Raw genomic sequence first — 19,711 nt, 5'->3', positions numbered from 1 at the left:
CCCCCGCCCTCGCCACTGCCGCTGCCACAAGGGCTCCGCCGCCACCACCACCACCACCCAAAGTGGCCGAAGAATGCCAACCACCGCCCCAGTCGCCCAGCCAGCTCCAGGGACTCCACGTGGGGAGGATGACTCCGCCGCCGCCGCCGCCATCGCCATAGACAACGCCAACTGTCAGGAAACACCGCCACCATCGTCGTCATCACCCAAGTTCAGGCACTCGGGCCTCAGGCAAAACTCATGGAGGGAAGGATAACTACCGCTACCGCCAAAGGGACGCCATCCACAGTTGCTGCCACCACAGGAGGCGCCACCGCCACCGTCGCCGTCATCTCCGTGGCAGCAGCAGTTACACAAAAGGCCTCCAGGAGAGCTCTCAAGGATCCATGGGGCTCCATGGGAGGAGGACGGCACTATCATTGCTGCCATCATTGCCGCCGACGTCGTCACTGCCGCTGCCACAAGGGCTTCGCCGCCACCACCACCACCACCCAAAGTGGCCGAAGAATGCCAACCACCGCCCCAGTCGCCCAGCCAGCTCCAGGGACTCCACGTGGGGAGGATGACTCCGCCGCCGCCGCCGCCACCACCATCCCAAAGGTACCACTGCCGCTGAAAAATGGCCGGAACGCTGCCCACCGCCCAAATCGAGCCAACGGAGCCGGCACCCATGTCCTGGCCTTGCCCCGACCAGCCGAGCTCTTTCCGGGGGCCAGGAACCCCCTCTTCAGGCTGGTAAGATATTTCCGCAGCCGGACCTGGGGGGGTGAGACTATCAGACACAACCCCCCCTCCTGCCTGGACTGACTAGAAAGGAACGCCAATCTTCTCTGGTGTCTCTATCCGCACGCCATCTTGCGCATGCTCAGAAGCTATATATCTTTATATATATAAATATTTTTGCTTGAGTTATTCATAAAAAATAATAAAGACAGAGAGATATATAATAATACCAATAGAAGGGAGGGAATAAAGAAGATAATAAGGATAATTCATAATACCACAACCATACTATATGGGTAAACCCACATAAACATTAGATAGTATTGTGAGAATAAGATGTTCAACAGTGTGATGGCACAAAGAAAAAAATGTTCATGTGTCTAGTTGTTTTGGCATATACTGACCCAAGAGGAGAGGAGAATTGAGACAGTTTATGTCCAAAATGAGAGGGGGGTTTGCAGACATCTTCTCAGTCCTTTTTGTGACTCACACAAAAAATATACAAGACTTCTATGGAAGGCAGGCTGGATACAATTGTTCTTTTGGCAGTCTTAACTATCCATTTGTCAGCTTTGGAAGCCATACTAGGCCGGAGGCTTCCACGCTGCCACTTTCCCATGTGTGAGAAAGTAGGAGGGAGGATTTGGTAGAGGGGGGCCATTAGACATAATAACATTCTTCCTGCTGGTCAAGGTCAGGCTGAGCCTGCATCTGGAGAAGGTGTGGCTGGAGTGATGTCTTGAGATGGGACGGTTGGCAAAGATGTTTGCTTTGGAGTCTTTTCTCCAGCAGGGGGTTTTCTGGAACGCTGGCATCATTGGGATCTGTCCCATTTAGTTGCTGTACAAAACCAGATAGTTATAGAAATACAAATGACACATTAATGATTCCTCTGTAACACTGTATCAACAGTCCTGGGGCAATCTGAATTTCTGAGATGATGCAGAAAGAACATTCTTTATTGTGCCTTTTTAATGGCGATTCTAATGTTAAGTGTCCATTTCAAGTCCTGGAAAACCCAAAACATGAAGACTTCTACTGCTGATATTGTACTGTTGAATGTAATAAGAGGTGGTGTAATAGAAAGACTCCTCCTAAAATCCACTCTCTTATCTACAGTTTTAAGCATGTTCAGTTTTAGATTATTATGGATGCACCACAAGCAGGTGAGTGAGCAGATGGACAGAGTGCAGAGTGACAGCAGCAGCCAGGGGCATCCAATTTTCATACATTTCAAAGTCACTGCTGCTGCTACATTGCAGTCCTGATACCTTTACTCGCAATTTATTTGTAAATTACACCAAGGAATGCTATATATTATTTAAAAAAAACTTGTATACTTTTATAGATTTTTAAAAAAATTAAAACTGCAAATTAATAACTAAAATAAACAACAGCATACTAGTTCAAATACTTTCATTGCTAGGAAGCATGGCCACTTTAATTACATTCCTTGTTAATTTATCTAAAACAATAAATTTATTTTCAATTTCCTCCTCTAATTTGGAGCAACTATGATTCTGTGTAATTTCAGCTTTGGACAAATGAATCATTTTTTTTCTTGAAACACCCACCATAGTATAGTATCCAAATCTACTTAAGACAAATGGAAAGTATAGGTCCCTATTAGAATATCGAAAACAGAAAAATAGGATTGAAAATCACCTTGGAGGTTTTCTAGTGCAGCCCTTAATCAAGCAGGAGACCCTGGAAATGTGCAATTCTAAATAAGTGGCTGTCCAGTCTTCTTGAAAGCCTATAGTTATGGAGCACCCACATCTGGAGGCAAACTTTTCCACTGATTAATTCTCACTGTTGATGTGTCTACTAATGGCATAAACGTTATGTACACACATATTTAAATTTTCAATTTACATTGTGCATGCATTAACAAGACTGAAACTCAATCACATTTGTCCCATAAAAATCTGGAGAGACTTTTTTGTTTCTTCAGATCCTATTGTTCATATCAACTTTGTTTTGCATTTTGTGCTCAAAAGCTATTTAAAGACATCAATCCCATGAGAACACAATAATCCAAAAGTATAGTTTATCAGAGAATCCACCTGCGGCTGAAAGATAATAGTGTTCAGAAGTACACGGTATCATAAAATTAAAAGACAAATGTTTTCTATCTAGCCAACTGGAGTGAACCAACAAGCTTAAACTGGAGCTTTCACTGATAAGTCCTATTTATGGATTCAAACTGATTCATTCAACAGTAAATATACTTAAGTATACCTGAGCCAGGACATAAGAAATGTTACATGTATGATATGTACACTATAAAATAATATAAAATTATTGTAAGAAGTACATCTTTTCCAATGCAACAATAGCTCAGGGAAAATTATTCAATTTTACAGCAAACAAAATAAATACAACCATGAAACAATTAAACAGTTGGAGTTGTCTTTATAAGAAAGTTTTAGAAAAACTAATTGATGAGATTGTGACACTCATAACTGGATAATGGAAAAATCAAGAATATAAAAATACATCTATAGCTGCTTTATTGACAAGAAACACTTTGATTATGTCAATCATGACAGCCTGTGGAAAGCCCTAGAAGACCTGGAGTATAAAGACATTTGATCAAGTTGGTGCAGTCATGCACAAAAATGAACAAACTGCTATGCAAACACCTCATGGAGATACTGATTGGTTCAAGACAAAAAAAAAACAGTGAAGCAAGGTTACATTCTTTCACCTTCCTATATACTGAAGATGTCTATGGAGATTCTCAGTCATCCAGGCCATGGCTGTCCCCAAGGTGCTTTTTTCAAGAGGAAACTGATTTTCTAGTTTTTCTCTGAAGAAGTTTCACTTCTTATCCAAGAAGCCATACTAATAAAAGATACCATCGAGAGAGAACAAAAATGTCAAAATGCTATATTATTTGGATTAGATAATACCAGTGAATCAGATACATCTAAAGTTCGTAACATCATTAAAAATTACAATTCACCCACATTCTTCCCTGAAGAAATAACCGAAGTCTCCAGAGATGGACCTGAATACAAAAACAGTGATGGCTCAGTGGCATCTAAATTCTGTAGCGTCATCTGCATAAATGAGACCAGAAAAGGAAAGTTCATTCATACTATAAACTCAATTGCCAGAAACATCCCCAGCTTCAACAAACTTAGAGGAAGGCCTGATCTATCATTTCTGCAACGAATTCGCTCCCGTGAACTCTCACAGAACTCAAACGATGACAAGACGAAGGCGAAACCAACCTTTACATTGACTACCATGCTGACTGCATAAAAAGAAAAACCTACAGTCAATTGGCAAACATCCAACCCCATCACTCAAAACATCCAACCATCCATCATACAAAACTTCCAACCATCCGTCGTACAGAACCTTCAACCAACCGTCGTTCAACCAACCAACCTCCAACTATCCGTCTTAAAGAACTTCCAATCACCCGTACAGAACTTTCAACCACCCGTCGTACAGAACTGTCAACCCGTCGTACAGAACCTTCAATCAACCGTCATTCAACCCACCAACCTCCAATCATCTGTCGTACAGAACCTCCAACCAGCCGTCGTTCAACCAACCAACCTCCAACCATCCGTCATACAAAACTTCCAACCATCCGTCGTTCAGAACCTCCAACCACCCATCGTTCAGAACCTCCAACCAACTGTCATTGGAAACTAGGTACGCACGCCACTTATTTTCTCTACACCAAACACTGTAGATCTTAAATGAAAATTGATAAATGCAAGAAGCATTGTAAACAAATTGCCTGAATTTCTCCTCTTGTTAAATACTGGTACATTTGACATTATATTTGTATGCGAAACATGGCTGAACTCATCCCTCCCTGACTCCATTATTTCAGACAAAGAGTATCATGGTTTTCGGTCAGATCGCGAAACCTGCAGAGGAGATGGAGTGGCTATCTTTTACAAAAAATCACTGAATCCAGAAAATATTCAAGTTGCACATAAACTCGCTCTTCCTGAAACTATTGTATGCGAACTGTCCCTTAACATCACACTTCGCTTCTTGCTATGCTACAGAGACCTTGACTACAACATTGCACATGCAAACATGTTAACCACACTACTAACATGGGCTACCTCTTGCCCATATCTTCTCATCTTCCTGAGTGACCTCAATCTACCTCTTATTAACTGGATAACAAACAAATGTACAACTGAACCCATCCATACTACCCTGTACAATGCTGTTACAAATCTAGATCTTGATCAATGACTCAACAACTGCCTTGACCTCATCTTCTGCAACAACGCAAACTCAATTTATGGACTACAAATAAAAGAACCCTTTTCCAACAGTGACCACAGCATGATAGACTTTTGTCTCAATATATGCCTTACAAAGATCTTCATAATAATGGTATTCCAAACTACAATTTCAAAAAAGCCAACTATGACTTTAGAAACACCTACCTCTCATCTCTTGACTGGCAAAATTTATTCTCAACCTGTATCACTGCTGAAGACCACTATAGAGTTTTCCTACTTGAAGTCAATAGAGTCATTAAACTATACGTACCACAAACCACCACCAAAATCAGAAAAAACAAATTACCCATATCAATAAAAAAGCTCCAATCCAAAAAAAATCCCTCTGGCGAAGAAACAAAACTGGCTATGTAGCCAACTTCAGAAACCGCTACAAAAAATATGCCATCAAAAAAAAAAAAATGGAATGCACCAATTACCACACCAAACAAGAAGACCTTCTGCGCACAAAATCCAATCATGCTTTTTATAATTTTGTGAACAACAAACTTAAAGACTCGAGATCCATCCTACCACTAAAAGGATCTACGGCAAAGAATATAATGATGAAACAGTTAAAGTGCCTACCATTCCTGTCCTAATGTTCCCTTTGATTGTATCCAATTTCTTATAGTTATTACATACTTATGATTATATTTATGCTTATATATCATATAGTTATTTCATGCTTATGCTTATATATACTGTTGTGACAAATAAATAAATAAATAAATAAATAAATAAATAAATAAATAAATAAATAAATAAAATAAAATAAAATAAAATAAAATAAATAAATAAATAAATAAATAAAATTTCAGCAGCTCCTTTTCCTCACATGGCTACACTGAAATGCAAATAGAGCACATGTAGATAGAGACATAAACTTGCATATTTAATCATGAGTATATTTCACATTTGAACCTACTTGGAGGAGGAAGAGGCAAGGGAGGTAGAAAAGAGGGTTCATGAAGGGGTACATAAAAAACAACATTCCATCATAAAGATGTCTTATCTGTATAGGTGTATAACTAATGGGAATCTTGGTTAAGGAATGGAATGTGGACATGTAGGGTGATGTTCTCAAAAGAGCATCGACCCCCCAAGTGCCATGGCTGGTATAGCTGCTGTTTCCTAATCTTATCTGTTTCAACTATTATTCCTCGAGTATCTCAATGCTTATTTTGATTCTGTGAAGGTCAAAGAAAATTCAAAAGAGAAGGAAAAGCAAAAAGAACCCTGACACCACCATTAATTCAAATTGTTTTTAGAATCACTTCCTGTTTTGATAAGGAATGTGTGTTTTCTAAGTGGAACAAAGGACAGAGTCATATAAAAATGAAAGCTTCTTCAACTCTGACTGGAAGATGGAAAATTGAAGGATTCATATGCCTTGCAGACTGCTGGTCCTTTGCATTCTTTTAGCAGGTTGTTAAGGTCACCTGGAGGTTTATCTGTGTCATCATAGTCACCTGAGTGGTACAAATTAGTGGAGCCTTCTTGGAACTGTTAAAAAGACTGTGTGGTAGATTGGAGATAGATGATGACTATCCCTCCCCCTGTTGAGAGGGTTGTCCAATTTTGACATAGATGGTCTCTTTAACCCCTCTTTCAAACCAGTGATCCTCTCTGTCCAAAATATGGACTTTGTTGTCTTTAAAAGAGTGGCCTGTGTCTTTTAAATGCAGATGGACTGCTGAATATAGTCCTGATGTGTTTGTTCTCCTATGTTGTGCCATGCATTTATGAAATGGCTGTTTTATTTCCCCAATGTACTGATCTGCACATGGCTTACTGCATTGTACTGCATATACCATATTGCTCAGTTTCTGTCTGGGTGTTTTATCCTTGGGGTGGACAAGCTTCTGCCTTAGTGTATTCTTGGGTTTGAAGTGTTCATGTATGTTATGTTGGCTGAAGATCCTCTTGAGCTTTTCCAATATGCCTGCAACATATGGAATGACGTTGCTTTATTTCTGGTTCTCATCATTGTTACAGAGGAGTTCCTGTAGGGTCTTTTTTGAGATTTGATGAAGGCCCACTTGGGATAGCCACATGTTCTGAGGGCTTCCTTGATGTGTTTAAAAAAATTTTCTTTCCCATCTTTGCTGGTAGGCAGGCCTTTAGCTTGGTGATGTAAGGTTGATGACTCCTATTTTGTGCTCTAGTGAGTGCTGGGATCAAAATGTAAATATTGATCTGTGTGAGTGGGTTCTCTGTAAACTTCAATGCTGACTTCTGTCTTTCTTAATGTATACTGCACAGTCCAAGAAGGCTAGACTGTTTTCCTCAATATCTTCCTGTGTGAATTTGATTATCTGTCCACAGAATTGATATGTTTGGTGAATGCTTCCAATTCCTGTGTTTTGAGATCTTGACTCAAGTATGGTCCACATACCTATAGCAATGAGTGGATGGAATTCTGTGAAAGAATCTAGGATTTTGGTTTCTACTTTTTCCATGTAGAGCCTGGCTACAATGGGGAATACCGGTGAAGCAATGGCACAGCTGTGTTTTTATCTGTAGACACTTTCATTATATTTAAAATAGGTAGTGGTCAAGCAGAGGTCCAGCATGGCACATATGTGTTCTGGGCTGAGGTTGGTAAGGTGCGGTCTTGTTGCAAGTCATTTTTTCACTACCATGATAGCTTCGGTAGTTGGAATGTAAATAAAAAGAGAAGTCACCTCATAGGAAACCATGGTCTCATCTGGATCCAGTTTTAATTTCCAAACCTTCACAGGTGAAGTCCTGTGAATTGTTGATGTGATGGGTGGTGTTGCCAACTCGAGGAGCTAATAAGGTGGTTAGATGTTTTGCAATGTGGTAGGTGAGAGTCGATGGTGCTGACAATTGGTCTTAATGGAGTTCCCTCATTGTGGATTTTGGGAAGTCCATATATCCATGGGGTGGCTTCCCCACAGTAAAGATAGTAATATTGTGGTTTGTTGATGGCATTTTCCTTCAATAGGCATTGCAAGAAATCAGTGATCTTTTTCTTGTAACTGCTGTGGGGTCTCTCTTCAGAGTCTCATATGTAGCAATGTCCTTCAGAAGATTGGTCACCTTGGCCTTGCAGTCATGTGTGTTTAGAATGATTGTGCACCTTCCTTTATCAGCTGGCAGATGATGTTTTGGTCTCTTCCTAGAGATGTCACTGCTCTCTTTTCTTGAATTGTGAGAAGGGGGTGTTTTGGCACTGATGAGCGCTGCAGATACCTTCATCCTTAATTGTTCTGCTTCTAGTTCTGCCAGTTTATTGTTCCTGATGGCTGACTCTGTGGCTATGAGAATTACTGTGGCTGTGAGGAGATCTACAATTGGTAACTGTTCTGGTATTACTGCAAAATTCAATTCTTTGGCCAAAACATTATTTTCTGTTTGGGTAAGATCTCTGTCAGACAGATTTCTCACCCATTGATCAGTTTTCTGAGACATGTTCCTGTCCATCTGTGTTGGTTTTTCTGTTTTGTATTGTAGGAAGTTAGCACTCACCCTTCTCCTAGAAGAATGAAATATTTTGGAGGATATTGAATAAGGCAGAGTATTGTGTTTCCCTGGATGAGAAATGGAGAAACCTGTTTGAAAGACAAAGCAGCTTCCTGCCTCCTCACACCTTTGTCAATGGGCCATTAAGGCCTCAGCCAAGCTCACTCATTCCCCCCACCTTTGCCAATGGATCATCATCTGCAACAAAATAGGACCCATCTAGCAACAGAAACTCACCACATGGCAAGGCTCAAGCAAGCTTGAGAGACAACCTACAAAGTTAGCTAAGACCCCTAGACCACTTGGGAGTTTGACAACCAATCAGGGTACATTTCTTATACAGGAACAGGAAACACCAAGGTGGCGCCCCACAGAGAGTATAAACTCAGGCACTCAGCATCTTGTTCTCCCCTTCTTCTCTTCTCTAATTCTCCTTTCCTCTCTGGTTCTTCACCCAACACCATGAAACATGTGATCACTGTTAAGTTTGGGCAATGAAGAGGCAGGAGATGATACAAGTGACAACAGCTCTTTGGTTTATTGTGATCCCAGCAAAAACCAACAGGCAAAACCCCCTCTTTAAATAGTATTTTGGCTGAGGCATCAGCCAATCAGCAACGTGCATTTTCCCGCCCAAATTTCCCTCCTAAAATTCAAATACATTACACTCCTCCCCTCCCAGAACATATTTTACCATATTTACATAGTTTTTGGTTTTTTTTGCATAACATTTGCATGTTATTTTTCCACGTAGTCACGCAGGTAGACAGGGCGTCTCCTAACTCTTTCTGACCTGCGCAAATCATTCCCTGGGAGTGAGTCGAGCTGGTCGGAGGGACTGTTTGTTCCTCCCAGCTCCTCCTCTGGGCCATCCGGCCCTGGATTATTGTCAGTCGTCCCTGCTGTCCTCTGGAGGAGCCGGTTGGCGTCGCTGGACTTCTTCAGACTCAGCTAAGTCCTCCAATCGCCTCGGGGTTGAGTTAGTTGTTGGTTCAAATATTGGGTAATCAGGGTCTGGCTGTTTGGTCTCTGGATTGTTTTGTATTCTTTTTCGTAATTGATCTATGTGGCGTCTCCACACTCGGCCATCCCCCATGTCCACTATGTATGACTTTGGGCCCGTCACTCCTACAATTGTTCCCTTTAGCCACGCTGGGCCCTCATTATAGTTATGTGCCCATACCGGGTCACCTGTTGTCATTGTTCTGGTTCTTCCCTTTGTGCTTTGGTACCCATCAGGGGAGTATGTTGGGTTTAACCGATCTAGGGGGCACCGGAGTTTTCTACCCATTAATAACTCCGATGGGCTGCGGCCGGTGGTCACACAGGGAGTTCTATGTTGAACTGCCAGGAAGGTATCAATTCTGGATTGCCAATCTCCTGGGCTAATTCTAGATAGCACTTCCTTGGCACTGCGTACGAAACGTTCTGCAAGTCCGTTCGTCGCCGGGTGGAAAGGCGCCGAGGACATGTCGGATGCCCTCTTCTGCCAAGTACCCCTCAAACTGGGTGGCCGTGAACTGTGGGCCGTTATCGGACACTAGAGTGTCGGGCAACCCGTGTGTCACAAATAGATGCCTCAAGACTGTGATTACAGCTTCCACTGTTGTGGTTTTCATGAGTAAAATTTCTAACCACTTCGAGTAGGCATCTACCACAATTAAGAAGGTCTGCCCATGGAACGGCCCGGCAAAATCTATGTGCATCCTGGACCAAGGACCCTGGGGTTTCTCCCAATCCCTTATGGGGGCTGTTGGGGGTAGTGGCCTTGATTCTTGACATGCTTGGCATTTCCCTACCCGGTCGCTAATGTCTTTATCCATTTGTGGCCACCACATGTAACTTCTCGCTAGGCTTTTCATCCTCACAATCCCTGGGTGGCCCACATGCAATAGTTCCAACACATGCCCTCGTAATTTCTCCGGAATAACCACTCTATTCCCCCATAACAGACAACCTCCTTGTACCGACAGTTCCGAACGCTTTTTTGTAAACTCTTTGAAACGATCCCCCGGTGCAGCGGGCCATCCCCTCTGCACCCAACCGATCACAGTTCTTACGACAATGTCTTTGTAAGATGCCCTAGTCACTTCTGTAGATTTGACTGGGCCAGAGTCCAAAAAGTCAATTAACAAGACGGGCGTCCCTGGGGTCGGGTCTTCAATAGTCTCTGGAAACGGGCATCTACTTAAAGCACCCGCATGTCCCAAGTCCTTGCCCAGTTGGTGAGACAGTTTGTACGAATATGCTGCCAGGAAAATAGTCCAACGGGTCAGCCTGGGTGATAACGCAACCGGTGTTGGACGGTCCCCCACCAAGAGTCCCAATAAAGGTCTGTGGTCTGTGACTATTTCAAATTGCCACCCAAACAGGTACTCGTGGAATTTTATTTTTTTTTATTAAAAAAAGTTTTACAACAATTAAATTTTTCCCCCTCCCCCCTCCCTCCTAAACCCCCCTCCCCCCCCGGACTTCCCGGAGCAAACACAAGGTATAGTTCCTTAAACAAAACAGTCATACATTAAATTTTTTAAAATCTAACACAATTATAATCTTTCTCTCTCACATAACCTGACTTCTTCCATTAAAATCAAAAATAACATCCTTCATTCAAAAGCAATCCGAAATTTCTTAATCTGATATCTATTTTGAATATAATCAATCCAGTTCTTCCATTCATTTAAATATTTTCTTGAGTACTGTCTTTCAAGAAGGCTGAGATTTTAGCCATCTCAGCCAAATTGGAAACTTTCAATATCTCGTGGAATTTTTTAACCCCAGAAACTATAGCCAGGGCTTCCCGGTCTAGTTGACTATAGTTCCTTTCCGCTGCGGACATCGTGCGGGAAAAATATGCGATAGGGGCTTCTGAACCGTTCGGTAACCTGTGGCTGAGGACAGCCCCTACCCCGTAGGGTGATGCATCACAAACTAGTACTAGTGGCAACGTCCCATTGTACTGAAGTAGAAGGCTATCGCTGGACAAGAGATTCTTAACGCCTTCAAATGCCTTAGCCTCAATCCTGCCCCAAGTCCAAACAGCTTTTTTTGCTAGCAGTTTATGTAGCGGTTCGGCTACCGTTGCCTTATTTTTTAAAAATACCTCATAGAAGTTTACAAGCCCCAAAAATGCTTGTAATTCTGTTTTGGTTTTTGGGATTGGAGCCTTTCTAATGGCTTGCACTTTGCTCTCAGTTGGGTGGATGCCTTCCTTATCTATCCGGTAACCCAAGAATTCTACAGATTCAACTCCTATCTGGCATTTGTTGAGTTTAGCCTTAAGCCCCGCAGACCTGAAAATGCCAAACCTTCTGCAATTTGACCCCTAATTCTTCCAAGTTTTCTGCTGATACCAGTACATCGTTGAAATATGGAACTACTCCCAGTAGACCTTGTAGGAGTCATTCCATTAGGTTTTGGAATAACCCGGGGGTTACACTAACTCCGAACTGAAGTCGAGTGCATTTAAAAGCACCCCGATGTGTGACAATCGTCTGCGCTTCGGCCGTTCCGTTGTCAACCGGTAATTGTTGGTAGGCTTGAGCCAGATCGAGTTTGGCAAAGACCTGTCCCTGCCCTAACGAGTGCAACAAATGTTGCACTACGGGAACGGGGTAAGCACTCTTTTGCAATGCTTTGTTAAGCATTGCCTTAGTCAGCGCAAATCCGGACTGATCCGTCCGGTTTGACTGGGGTCACTATTGGTGTCTCCCATTTTGCATGGTCAACGGGGACTAGTATTCCCTGGCTTACTAATTTGTCTAGTTCCCTGTCAATCTTGGGTTTGAGGGCAAATGGGACCCTCCTAGCTTTTAATCTAATGGGAACCACCTGGGGGTCCAAATTGAATGAAATGGGGGTCCCCACGTACTTGCCCAGGCTGTCTTGGAAAACGTCCTCGAATTCTCTCAACAGTTCGTCCTTCAGTTTGACTCTGCTTCTGTGAATCCCAGTTATTCCCATGCCCAAGGCGTGGAACCAGTCCAGACCTAGCAAACTGGGCAAGTTTCCATCTACAATGGTGATCGGCAGGGTTTTCTTGAATTGTCCATATTTCACTCTGATGGACATGACTCCTCGAACAGGGATTCAGTTCCCCTGGTAGTCTTGCACTCTCAGCTTTTGGGGTTGCAGCTGGCGTTTCGCGATGTCTGGTAGGTCCCTTGCGATAGTGTCCCAGGACATAATTGTGATTGATGAGCCGGTATCCACCTCCATTTTACACTGCACTCCTTCGATATATGTCTTGGTGAATATTTTCTTTTCTAGCCGTGTCGATGTGTGGCCCACTCGCACAGTGGTCTGATTCAACTTCGCACCTTTTTTAAACTGACCAATCCCTGGCCGCTTCGCGGATCCGGCGCCCTGTTGATTGGCCGGTTTGAATTTTGGGCGGGAAGGTTGTGGAGCTCAGCAGGCCTGAGCTATGTGTCCTTTCTTTTCACACCACCGACAAATTGCGTCTTTGAACCTGCAATTCTGTCGTTGGTGTTGGCCTCCACAACTCACACACTCATCCCGGTCGCCTCTCTCCGGCCTCCCGGTGTGGAAAACCTCTTCCTCTTCTTCACCGTCCGATTCGGCTTGGATTTCTTCGCTGCGGACTGGCATTGCTTTCACCGCGGAATTCGGCGTGTTCGGCTTTTGTAAGGTTTCCGCTGCTTTGGTGGACATCTCGTGTGCCCTGGCCTCATCCAGGGCTATCGCCAGATTTAGGTTGCTTTTCGACAGCAGCCGCCTCTGTAGTCGGATGTCCCTGACCCCACAAATGAGTTGTTCTAATAAAGTGTCCTCCAAGTCTCTATACTCATAGTGGGTTGCGGCTTTCCTTAATGCGGCCATGTACACGCTTATCGATTCGCCCTCTCGCTGAACTCTTTGCCTCAACTCGAACTGTTGTACAAACTTCGATGGCACCGGCGCGTAGTGTGTTCATAGCGTCGTCTGTAGCGTTTGCCATGGCACCGACTGTACAGGCGTTGGTTCCGACAGCGATTCGGCAGTATCGAAGATTTCTGGCCCAAAGTGGCTCAGGAAGTAAGCGCGCTTCCGATTATCCGATACTCCTTGCAGTTCGTTAGCTTCGAGGAAACACTCCAAACGAGCCATGTACGACCCCATTTCTCCTTGGCTGGGTCGAATGGCGCTGGCGGCGTATAGCTAGACATCGCTATGTATCCGCTCTTGATACTGGCTGGGTTTGAAACTAATTTGCTCCTTCAGCTCTTTTCCTAGTCTCACTGCCTTCAAAATCCCATCTTCGTCGCCAATGTTAAGTTCGGGCAATGAAGAGGCAGGAGACGATACAAGTGACAACAGCTCTTTGGTTTATTGTGATCCCAGCAAAAACCAACAGGCAAAACCCCCTCTTTAAATAGTATTTTGGCTGAGGCATCAGCCAATCAGCAACGTGCATTTTCCCGCCCAAATTTCCCTCCTAAAATTCAAATACATTACAATCACCTTTTCTACTCAGGACCGCAAGCCATGTTCAGGAACTCAAATTACGTGATTCCTGTCCACCATTAAACCATCTTTCCAAGCAGTCTCCATGTTTCCAGTGTCTTTTCCCCACTTGGAACTGAACCCAGATGGACATTTCTTCCAACAGTGTGTTTTTTCCTGTCTAAGATTATAGGGTAAAAAAATTTCCTTTTTGTCATTCTTTGCTCTTGTTGTTTTGTGTTAGTTGTGCCTTCTTTATAAATTCTGTGACCTGTTCCAATACTTCTGTTTATAGAAGTGATTTCAGCTCTTGGAGTATATATTGCACTCTCTCTTTTAAACCTCAATTGTGAAATTAATCTGTCTAATTCTTTCATTGAGGAGCTGCACTTTCTGCAGGATGTTTTCTGCTCTGTGTCTCTTCACTGTTGAGCATAGGCACAGGCTGTTGGGGATGAGTCTGCTGTTTGCATCTCAAACTGAAACACAAAAGGTTCGTATAGCTTGAGCTTGTTAAAAACAGCCCTTCACTCATTATAGAGATAAACTTTGGTAGCATATCAATTGCTTCAAGATCAAATATAAGCAAATGTTCTAATAAACTGTTACTAAACTGATTGGAAAACACAGTATAATAGCAATGACTAGAAAAGTGCTTTTCCATACAAAGTTGATGGCATTTTGAAAATTAGTATTTAGTAACAGGCTCTTATGAGCTATACAGATGCAAAGGGGAAAAGATGAAAGTCAGTATAATCTCTGTAAAAATTAGCAGATTACTCAGAAGAAAAGCATTTTATTAATTTTGATTATTATAGATGGCATGAGATTTGCACATAATGAGAATTCTCACGCAGAATTTGGCTTATAGCTAATGTAAAGGTTTCCCATTTCCAGTCATGTCTGACTCTAGGGGGTGGTGCTCATCTGTTTTTGTTTCTTAGCCAAGGGAGCTAAATGTTCGAAGATATTTCCATGGTCATGTGGCTAGCAGTTACCTTCCCACCAAAGTGTACCTATTTATTTACTCACACTTGTATGCTTTCGAACTGCTAGGTGGGTAGGAACTGGGCAAGTAACCGAAGCTCAACCCTTCATGCAGGATCGGGTCTCAAATCTGGGCTGTCAGCTTTCCAGCCAGCAAGCTCAGTGTCTAACTGCTGAGCCATCCCACTCCCTTGGCTAATGTATATGTATATCTATAATTTGCAATGTTGAACTTCTACTGTATATGTTGAAACATTTTAAAGACTACGAATTTTAGTTCAAAGTAGTGTATAATAACTGTAGGGATTCTCATATACAAAATTAAATGTATAAAAAGAAGGCAACAGTCTCAAATCTAACATTTTGATTACTTAAATCTAAAAAGGCTATAGGCACCAATACAATAGTTATTGAAATAGCCAATCTTTAGGAGGTTTTGCTTCTAATAAACAATATTGGAGAAACACAGGTAGCTAAGTTCATATATTATTCTAAGCCATGTTTTAACTGTTAATCCATAGATGGCTCAATTCATACAAGAAAGCATTATTTGTAATCCAAATTTGCACAGTATATTAACTCAGAATCAAGTTAAGTACTTTATTGCTTAATACAATTTGTAAACCCAAACATTAGACAATTCATAGTAGATGCAGAAAAAGTAGATTTTCAGTCCAGACATTGCATAATATTATTATATTAGGAATAACCAATCACTATACTAGATATTTTATTTTTTAAAATTTAAGCGCATATTGACTTGGTAATAGCAGTACACTGAGACCTAAATCAGGGGTTCCCAACACCGGAGCCGCGGCCCACTATTGAACTGTGGCCTGTTTGGAACAGGGCTGCGCAAGGGGTGGGCTGGGGCACATACACACAGCTCGACTTATGCAAGCAATGGACCAGCCTGAACAGACATACATGTATGGACTTTCCCCTCCTCCCCCTTCCCACCAGGCCACCAAGCTATAAAGAATAGGGCCCATTGACCTAAGTGGATTCAAGATATTTCCTGAAATGCAATTGCCGTGCTCATTCAATAAAATATTTTTCCCAAAACTTCCACAGAAAGACTTTATTCATTTCATTTTACCACCTTGCCAGAAAAAAAGGAGGAAGCATCTCACACCAACTTTTCCTAGATTGTAGCTATTATTATTATTATTTATTATATTTGTATACCGCCCTTCTCCCGAAGGACTCAGGGCAGTTCACAGCTATGATCATAGGTCAGATCAGACTACAGTATTTTACTCACTCAGTCAAAGGCTTCATATAAGCAATCACTATTAAGAACAATGGAAACCACTAGAAAAGCTAAAAAATATTTAAAATAAAGTTAGTATAAAATCCAATATTTTTCCATAATTAAGAATTCCAAACCAATATTACAAATTCTATTTCATTTTAAAAGAGTGTTGAACTATGACTGATATTCCAGGTACCCTTAGAACAGCGGTTCTCAACCTGTGGGTCGCGACCCCGTTGGGGGTCGAATGACGATTTGCCAGGGGTCACCTAAGACCATCGGAAATATGGGAAGTATACTTGTGAGTTGAAGAATCGCGCTCCAATGGTTGACTCCACAAGCCAGCTGCAGGCTTTTCAAATCGCTAGCCAAATTCAGCTTCAGGTGCGATGAATTAAAAAAGAGAGAAATCTTTGCTCTGATGTCTCCCTCTCAAGCCAGCTGCAATCACTCCCAATCGCTAGCCTAATCTGGCTTCAGGCGCAATAAACTTAATAGGGGAGGAGTCTCCGCTTTAATGCCTCCATCCTCAAGGCAATCGCAAACAGTTCAGATCGCTATGTCTGACTTCAGGCGCGATAAATTCAAAACGAAAATAATTTTACGGTTGGGGTCACCACATCGTGGGGAATTGTATTAAAGGGGTCGCAGCACTATAAAGGTTGAGAACCACTGCCTTAGAATGTATCTACTGATTCTACTGGAATACTGGATTATTTATTTATTTATTTATAGAAATTATATATAAATATTATATATTTTATATACTGTCTAAAACAATTTCTCTTTATTCAATTCAACAATTTCTTTTCACTCAATGCAGCCCAGGCAAACCAAAAGGTAGGATACCCATGCTCTATACCAGTGACGGTTAACCTTTTTGGCACTGAGTGCTGAAATTGGAGCGAGCACCAGAACACTGGAACCTGGAAGAGAGCAGCTGGCCCATGCATGGGACCAGCTGGTCAGCACACATGTGCGCAACGGAACCCGGAAGAGCAGCTGGCAATGGTGCGCATGCCCACAAAGGGCTCTGAGTGCCACCTCTGTCACACACGCGATAGGTTTCCCATCACTGCTCTATAGTTTGTATACTACTATGGTTGTTCTTATGTCATCTGAATGCATTTGCTTATTGCTTTTATTTCACACTAATAAAATTAACATAACACTTAAGTAAAAAAACCAGAATGAAAATTCATTAATCACATTCCAAATTATATGTTATGTTTTTATGTTTTTAAACAGTCCTTTGTCAGATAAATATTATTCATTTAAAGAATTACTAAGAATGTTTTAATTATTAAGTTATCAGGCAAAGTATTTCATAAACCAAAAGCAATTAGGGCAGACATTTGTATTAACAGACTTGACGTCTTTGAATTCCTCTTTTAAAATAAGTTTAAAAAACTAATTCAAATCCTCTCAACCTGGAACATCCTTAGTAATTTTTTCCTGAAGAACACAATAAAAAGTACAAGTAAATCAAGTTCTATCATCGTTAATATCCTTTGTGATTTTGATGCATAAATTAATGTCCTACCCCACCCAATTCTTCAATATTCCTTATATATTAGCAATTAAAATCCAGGCTTTGCCACTTACAAAAAAATCTGTTTAGAAATAAGTAGGCCTCTTTAGCCCAAAAGCACTTGTTGATCATTTATATCCCAATGGTGTAATTAGTTTCTGTTAAGTATTATAGTGAACCACTTACTTAGGAAGTGATCCACTGTAGCATATGCAATGGTAATCCAGCCAGCTCTAAATTGCATGCATAAAGGCTACCAGCTTTAATAATGAAATTCCAAATCTGTGTTGTGTTCAGGTGGACCTGTTTGGGAGTAACTCCCGTTTGAATACACTCTTACTTTGAACAGATTGGCATACAATATAAACCTACCTTCAGTACTTAAACAGGACCTTCTGAACACAGTGTAGTTTAACTTTGTTGAACAGCGCGGCTTAACCAATAGAATTAGAGTTCTGTTGTCCACAAGGAAAACTTTGCTGTTATTTCTCACGTGGAATATCGCTCTTCCACTTGGGGTAGGATTGGAAGTCCCAGGATCAAACTTTTGAAGAGTTCTGGTCCCATCCAAAATCTATTAATCCACTATAAATATTTTACCCACCCAACATTTGGAGAATTAATAATGAAAATTTCCCCCTTTCCTTCTCCCTACGTTTTTCTAATGACTCCCGAGCACTACTGTCTTCCACCAAACGGTATAGTTCCCCAATCCCTGATCATTAGGGCCGGGCATGAATCCTTACCTCCAAAAAGATGAGGCGAAAGGTGCGCGGGCAGCGAGCCGATAAGTAGCCGGGGTCCTCCGCTTCTCTCGCCGGGTCCTTCTGCGCCTCCACTCGCTGTGGCTCGTTCCCGTCCCCCTTCCTCAGGAGTGCTGCTGACCGAGTCTTGGGAGCCATAGAGCCCGCTGCTATTTGGGATGTTGAAGGCAGAGTGAGCCGTTCGAGTCCCGGAGGCGGTTGGCCCGCCTAGAGACCTACTCCTGGGGGCTGCCAAAGGGGGAGCCGCCGTCGCCGCCCCACTGCTTGTCGAAGAGCTGGAGGGCGCGTGGTGCGCTCCAGGCGCCAGGTGTGTGTACCTCATCGCTCCGCCTATCGGCCGCCCGCCCGTCCCGTTAACTCCACCGCTGCCGGACGGCAAGTCTCCCCCGGAATAAGCCCGCGTTCGGCCGTTGTTGGCCGCCGGGCCGCTCTGCTTAGCGCCCATGGTCCTTCCTTCGCTACCACCTTCTCTTTCTTCCTTCTTCTCCCGCGGTTCCTTTCAGTGGGATCCGCCGGCGACACGGAGTAGAGAATGAAATGTCCACAGCTCGTCCTTCCAGCCGGAGCGCCAAAGAAGCACCAGGAAGCGGTAGTTCAGCTAGCGGCCCCGGGGCTGCGAAGGCGCTTCCACCTCTGCGGGATCTTAGAAGCAGTGACGGGAAAGGCTCCAGCAGCTATAACCGCGGTGCGGAATGACGGCGCCGCTGAAGCTGCGGCTTGAGAGCTCAGCCTCGCTGTTCCCGCCATCCTTCCGCCTTCTCCCTTCCCGCAAACAGGAGAGCGAGCAAAGCGGCCGCAGCCGGCCACTCGCCTGTGAGGCCGCTTCCCCGCCTCGGCCCGATTCCCCCGCGCTGGCTCAAGTGCGAGGCAAGGGGGCGTCACCGCTGCGCAGTCGCTCGCTCGCTCTTTTTGTACTGCCTTCTCGCCGTAATGGCGTGAGGGAGGCGGGAGGCGGGGAAACTCCGGCCGCCTTCTGTTCCGCCCTCTGCCAGTCCTGGAGGTAACGCACCCGATCCTTTCCGACGGGTGGAGTAAGAAGGCAGGATTCGCACGCGCTTCGAGCCGTGCGATGAGGCAAGCGCAGGCCCATCCGACCCGCGTGTATTATGCTCCCCTTCCTGCCTGGCCTTTATGCTTTTAAGTTGCTACCGGCCGATCAGCAAGCTAAGCTTTTCTCGGTCCAGAACAGGGCTCGTTCAGTTTCTGCCTGGCAGTGCTTGTTACTTGGGAGGGCGCGGGGGGGGGGGAACCC

At 43.3% G+C, this 19,711-nt stretch overlaps 1 protein-coding gene across 4 annotated transcripts in view; it reads right to left on the bottom strand.

Moving 5' to 3' along the window:
• ZNRF2 (zinc and ring finger 2) overlaps nucleotides 1-19,378 on the bottom strand; it is a 99,237-nt gene extending 79,859 nt beyond the window's left edge. For 2 of the 4 annotated variants that reach the window (XM_058180701.1, XM_058180700.1), the window contains exon 1: nucleotides 18,442-19,378. In XM_058180701.1, coding sequence (XP_058036684.1) covers nucleotides 18,442-18,904 — 463 coding nt within the window. In that variant the 5' untranslated portion in view covers nucleotides 18,905-19,378. The remainder of the gene's footprint in view (nucleotides 1-18,441) is intronic. The other 2 variants (XM_058180699.1, XM_058180698.1) reach the window with 2 other exon arrangements.
• Nucleotides 19,379-19,711: the final 333 nt, after the last annotated feature.

This window comes from Ahaetulla prasina, chromosome 4 (assembly GCF_028640845.1).
Source record: "Ahaetulla prasina isolate Xishuangbanna chromosome 4, ASM2864084v1, whole genome shotgun sequence".
Classification (NCBI taxonomy): Eukaryota; Metazoa; Chordata; class Lepidosauria; order Squamata; family Colubridae; genus Ahaetulla; species Ahaetulla prasina.
This window is presented reverse-complemented; position numbering and strand designations above follow the sequence as displayed.